The sequence below is a fragment of the Solanum pennellii genome, chromosome 4 (assembly GCF_001406875.1).
Source record: "Solanum pennellii chromosome 4, SPENNV200".
Taxonomy (NCBI): Eukaryota; Viridiplantae; Streptophyta; class Magnoliopsida; order Solanales; family Solanaceae; genus Solanum; species Solanum pennellii.
In genome coordinates, this window is record NC_028640.1 from 4,297,259 (window position 1) to 4,303,543 (window position 6,285).

Here is a 6,285-nt window from a genome sequence, read left to right on the forward strand (position 1 = left end):
ATATCGAACTTAACTATCGTCTGACATGCTAAAAAATTAAAACAAAGACTAATCTTGTATTTATTTGTTTGATTATTTGATATGAATATCGAATATAAATACTTTTTTTATTAAATCAATAGAATTATTTCATTGCCCATCTTTTGAAGCAACCTAAAGACTAAAGTTACGTAAGTCTTTATATCTCAAGCCACAAGTAACGTGTTGCTTAAAGGAAGGGATTACTTCACTGTCAACTTTTATTTATTTATATTTATTTTTTATTATTATTGTTGTGTTTTTATTTTTTTTTCTTCATATTTTTATTATTTAATTTTTATTCTTAGTTCAAATTTTTTCTAGTCATAATACATGAATCGATATTCAAAATTTTAACTTCAACAAACAAGTATTTTTAACTATGCATATCCAAACATCTTAACTTGATTTCAATCGGCAATTAACTCCAACTCGTTCCTATTGTGTCTCATAGACACCCGATGCTAGTGCGATACACAAATTTTTTGAAAGTATCTAGATAATCATTTTATAAGTTAGAGTATTCAACTAACACAGTAAAAACATGTTAATGTGTCATATGCATTCTTTAAGATTAGAATGTTTAAGATGAAGTTTGAGTCTCTTTCTCACGTAATGTATTCAGCCTATTCTTTAAGATTAGAATGTTTAAGATGAAGTTTGAGTCTCTTTCTCACGTAATGTATTCAGCCTTTACTGCTTGAAAGGTAGAGATTGTTTCCGATAGATTTTCGACCGAAGGACAAGTATATCATATGAAAGTTACAAAATGTAAATGAAGTAATGTACATTTGAAATTATATCCCCCAGTAAACAACCTAATGTACATAATAATACATTTGAATTGTTGTATATTCTTATCACATGCTAACAATTATATGAAAAGAATAGAACCAACATAAACAGAGAGATCCGTCCTAATGCCCTGTTTGTTAGACTGCTTTATTCAATGAATTCATTTACAACTACCTGTTTTCCAGTCACAGAGGAAAAACAGGTGTGTGTTGAGTTGCGTTAACTAGTCACCGGCAAGACATTTTCTTTACAATTCATCGTTGTGTTTCCCGTAATAGTATGTTAAACAATGAGGGATTCATATAGCTGACCCGACCATCTTGCTTGGCATTGAGTTGGAATCGTTGCTGTTCTCTAAGGTGCCAACGTGCAGCATCTGAGCCTCGGTCATTTTTGCAGGTTCAGCTTGATTCTTCCCATGTTGCTTAGACCAGTAGTCATGGGCAACTAAGACCCTGTCCAGAAGCTCCTGTGGTACCGGCTCGCCCCTTCTTTGCTGTGGGGCAATGCTTGCTGTATGGACTAATGTCTTCCATTTATCCTAATGTAAATCACGTCACACGAGATGATGAGAAAGAGTCATTCGATTTGCTAATACAGAATTAAGACAGTATAAGATCTAAGCTTATCAAGAACAATTCATGTTCTGATTTCGCCTCTTCATGCAATCACTCAGAGATGTCATATATTTAGTAAGCCAAAAAGTACTAAACAAGTTTACGATATCATACTAAGTCATTTCAGTATGTAAATCATCTTTTAACAAAACTACAATGATATTTACTTTGGAGCTAAGCATAGCATCCAGAAATATCAAGGATATAGAACATCAATTCCCAAAATTAGCCAAGTCTCCGAGTGAAACAAAACGATATCCTTTCTTCGTAAATGCGGAAAAGATAAAAATGCACTAATTAGATGTCTAACCTTCACGTCAACATAAGTTCGATGGTCAGCATACTCAAAAGCACGGATTTTGACGTCCCGCCATCTGCATGTAATCAGAGATCAATAAGAATGCAGTTGCTTGGAGGATCACAAATTTACAGAACATGATATTATAGTTCAGATACCTTCCAGTTCCAAGCTGCTCCACAGCTTCAACTAGAGCTTCTACTTCTGCGACTGAGAACGGTCTCCTTGTTCTACGTTGTGAATGTTCAGAACATCTATTTTTTGGGTTCACAGGAACCACCGGATGTGCCTCAGCATTCAGAGGAGAGAGAACGACCAAGGCTCTAGAATCAGAAATAGCTACATCACTTGGAGGATCGATAGGATTTTTAGGTGATAGCGCCAATTCATGGTAATCTTTATCATGCTCATCTAACCTAGTCTCTGAAAGAGCCGATGAAAAACTTGGAAGCTCTAGTTCCATGATAGGACTAGGTGGTCGCCTGAATACAAAGATGCTATATTAGTCCAAGCACAATAAACTGTCGTATGGTAGGCTATAATCTATTAAAATTATGATCTTTTTTTAACTTTGATAAATGTATAATGGAATAGTAGTCAAAAGCACAAAATGTACAAGTCCTCGACTATACCGAGTTAGTTCATGATCAGCAACATATGGTGACAGAGCAGGAAGATCTTTAGAATGCAACGATGGAGAAACTGGATAAGAACTTGGCTCCAACGTAAAACCCAAAGTATCGAGGTTTCCATTCTGAGAGATACCAGCCTGCTGTAGAGTTTTATTGTCATCTCTGACCTTCTTCCCCTGGACAACCATACCGACACGCAATCCACTTCCCAGAATAGATTTTACAGCCTCCATTACTGTCCTCTACATAACCCCAAAGTAAATTTTGTTTTAATCAGATCTTGGATATCTTCAAAATCCACAAGAGTATACTATAAATATAAAAATTAATAATGCATAGTTGATAAACCGGGTCAAATCCCTTGATATGTTGGTATGATTCCCCCGATGCAGAAGATTAAGTAGTTTTCATCATAAACCTAACTAAGATGCCTACCTTCAGGGAACCAACAGTTTCATTTTCAGGGACCTCTATAAAAAGCTCTGGTACTTTGAATGACTTGATGCTAAATTTTACTGAGAAAACAAATCAAACGGGTGTTAAAAAATATCAAACAATGTGTCAAATCAACAAATAAAAAAGTTTCAATGGTCTTACCATTAGAATCCTTCTTTCGATGATTTCTGACTGAAGCTGAATCCCCCGCTCCTGTAATGTCTCTCTTGATTCCCTTTTCAGGTGAGTTTGAAATGCTTTTACTATTGGCCTGTTGATCATAAGCGACAACCGAGCTATAGTGACACAATTTTCTTCTCTTTGATGGAATTTCAAATCGGCATCTTTCTAGTGCACATACTCTTTTCCTGTTTCTGTGAAAAGACTTCATTCCATATTCTAAAACACCAAAAACATGCAATTAGAAGATGAGCGATAACAAGGTAAAAGTAAGTAACAAAATTCTAAGAGGTATAACTCCACTTACTGGAGCATGAACGTTCCCAGTCCTTCAACTGAGGAGCTACTTTCCAGCGTCTATTAGTCAACATCTTTCTCATACTTTTGTATCCATTACGTGATGTTTGCCTGAAGGCTCTTATGTTTGTGTTGTGTCGATAAGATCCAAAAGAATTTTCGTCATCATCTCTAATACCTAACTTAACATTGTTCCTTTGCTTTCCAAAAGAAGGCCTAGGAACCGCCCTGTACCAGGGCAACTGTACACTACTGTCTGAGTTAATTGCGGAATTGTTATTCACACGTTTCTCAATTGGACCCTTCACACTGCTAGAGTTAGCCAAAGTTAAGTCTTCAGTCTGCTTGCCGTCATCAGTCAGCTGTTTTTGTGTACCTGTATCAGTTCTCTTGTCACAGACATCCTCAAGATTAGAGGATGCGCCTTCTACTTCAGTGCGAAAAATGTTATTCTCTATATGATTAGGTTTATCCAAGCTATACTTGAGATTTGGCTCTTGCACTGCAGGTTCCGGTAGATGAGCGCTTTCGACACAACTCCCCTGGTCAAAGCACTCTGATTTCACAGCTTTATCTTCTTTGAGTTGCTCACGTTTCACAACTTCCCTGCAATCGGAGAGCTTATCTTTTTCTATCACTGCATTACTGCAAGCAGAGCTTTCGCTCTCCTGTAATAGTTCACCAGCAACAGTCGCCAGTAATTCAAATGCACAAATTTGATCATTGTTTATATTTTTGTGCGAGTGTCTCCTCTGAAACAAATCGGAATTGCAGAGATATTTAGAAAAACATAAACGAAAAAAGAGAACGAGAACTCGTAACAGAATGGATAATATTCACAATTTGAGCTTACTTACTCTAACTGATCTAGGAGCTTTTGGTATAACAGGAAATTCAAAGCCACTGAAACCATGCCTTACTCTCTTCTTCGACGACATATCTCAGATAGCATGCCAATATGTGATGATCATGTACAATGAGCCATTGACACCAATATCACTTCAAGCTAGAGAAGTAAATAAAAGCCGGTTATAAATCATACCGTATAGCATAAACAAAAGGCCAAAATATACATCATTCCCAAATCAGAAAATTAAGTACATTCATTGATTACTATGCAAAGGCACGATAATATAATGACACTAATTGATTTAGTTTCAGGGTGACATTTGATCATTGTACTTTAAGCCCCTCAAGATGTTTGGAGTTGACAATTTGGAATGCTGAAATCATAAAAAAGATCTAGCCTGTTCCTCGAATATATCAACCTGCTAGTTGCAGCCAACAAGAAAAAACCGATAACAATGAATACGTTGCACGGACTCTCCAGAATACCTGCCAAACCCATGTCGGATCCTCCAAAAGTAGAATGCACTACTTTTGGAAGATCCGATACACACTCATCCGAATTCGGAGAGCCCGAGCAACACAACTTCAAAAGAAAACTTTCATTCCACAAAGCAGATCCGTCCCTACACCTCCAACTTCCAATCAACAATAATACAGAAAAAAACATACCTAAATCATTTTCCATTTTCACAATTTGATGCATCGAATTTCGCAATTTAAAGTTCAACACTCGGATCATCCGCAAAAAACTCGAAAAATTCTCGAAAAATCCGAAAAATAAAATATCTCTCGACAATTACCAATCAGTTACACCTGATCACTTTTCTAATGTTACAATTCAACAGTAAAAGAAGAAAAAAAAACTCATCCAACAGCAAATTCCAGTTTCTCTGTTTGAGTTATGAGCAAAAACCTCTGTAGAATCCTTGAAATTCACGCAATCGAATAAAATACAAATAAAAATAAAAATTCAGAAAATCCGATCAGATCTCCACAATGATCAAACTGAATTCCACCAACAAATAATCAATCAAACATATCGGAATCAAATACATCGAAAAACAACCAAAATTCAATTATTCAACCAAATTACAACCACTCAAATCAACAAAAAACATCAAATCAAACAAATGCAGAACAAATACTCCACATCACAAAAAATCAACCCAACAAAACGAAGTTCAAAATTACCTGATGAGAGAGATCTGGATGTGATTCTGTACAGATTCTTCGACAATTTGGTAATCAAACAACGAAAATTTGCACAAAAAATAGATGAAAATTAATTTATGTTGAATTTGATTTTAGTTTTTTTTTTTCTCTAAATGGATTTGTTTTTGGATAGAAATGAAAAACCTCTGGGTTTGAGAAATAAAATAAAACCGAAAGCAACAGTGCTAAAACCCCACAAAAATGATGTAAGGTAGTTTTTACGGGTATATATATGCTTTAAAATGTGATGAACAAAAAAAAAAAAATAAAAATAAAAAAAGGTCCGGTTAAAAGGGTATTATTGTCCGGTCAAACATTGGAAACATCTAATTTTGTCTGTAGTTAATAATAAGAGTAAATATTATTAATTGATAAATTAATAATTAAAAATATTATTTTTTTTTATTTTGTAAATTGAGCAAGTAAAGTGATATCTATTTTAAATATTTCCTCCATTTTATTTTACTTTGTGATAAGACACTTCTCTTTTTTAAAAAATAATTATTAGGGGTTTATTTAAGTAAGCTAAATTTATAAATTAATATTTGAAAATCAAAATTTGTTTGCTTGTATTTTATGTGGTCATTTAATAATAAAGATAGATAGTGAGAAAATATGATAAAACTATCTTATTTTTTTAATTGAACAAGTAAAGTTAATGAAAAATATATCTTTAGTATAAGGATCAAGTAAATATGAACTGGATGGAATAAATTAGATAAATAAAAAGGGATGAAAGGTAAAAATATTTTTTCCTTTATTTAGTATTTGAAAAGTCATAATATTACCCTCTATAATTAAGGTGTGTATAATATTCAAGAATAATTAGTTAATGAATTCTACTAATTTAGAGTTACATGAGAAAAAATATTTAATTTTATTTTAAACTTTTGAAACAATAAATAATTTGAGATAACTTTTATAAAAAATCTCAACAGATAATTTAAGCTGA

General features: G+C 33.8%; 1 protein-coding gene across 1 annotated transcript; it reads right to left on the minus strand.

The window, feature by feature from the left end:
• Positions 1-769: 769 nt before the first annotated feature.
• LOC107015706 (telomere repeat-binding protein 4-like) lies at positions 770-5,540 on the minus strand. The gene is made up of 9 exons (XM_015216063.2): positions 5,313-5,540; positions 4,130-4,278; positions 3,283-4,024; positions 2,958-3,194; positions 2,796-2,875; positions 2,361-2,602; positions 1,887-2,210; positions 1,741-1,804; positions 770-1,354 (listed from the first exon to the last, which is right to left on the minus strand). The coding sequence occupies exons 2-9, from the start codon at positions 4,208-4,210 to the stop codon at positions 1,112-1,114; spliced, it is 2,013 nt and encodes a 670-aa protein (XP_015071549.1). The 5' UTR covers positions 4,211-4,278; positions 5,313-5,540; the 3' UTR covers positions 770-1,111.
• Between the last annotated feature and the right edge of the window lie 745 nt (positions 5,541-6,285).

Bases quoted from the DNA above. Each gene is read 5' to 3' on its own strand.
- LOC107015706 (XM_015216063.2), bottom strand. From the start codon at position 4,210: ATGTCGTCGAAGAAGAGAGTAAGGCATGGTTTCAGTGGCTTTGAATTT. The intron at 3,195-3,282 runs GTAAGTGGAGTT...TTGGTGTTTTAG, and splicing joins CTGGGAACGTTCATGCTCCA to AATATGGAATGAAGTCTTTT. The intron at 1,805-1,886 runs GTATCTGAACTA...GATTACATGCAG, and splicing joins GAGCAGCTTGGAACTGGAAG to ATGGCGGGACGTCAAAATCC.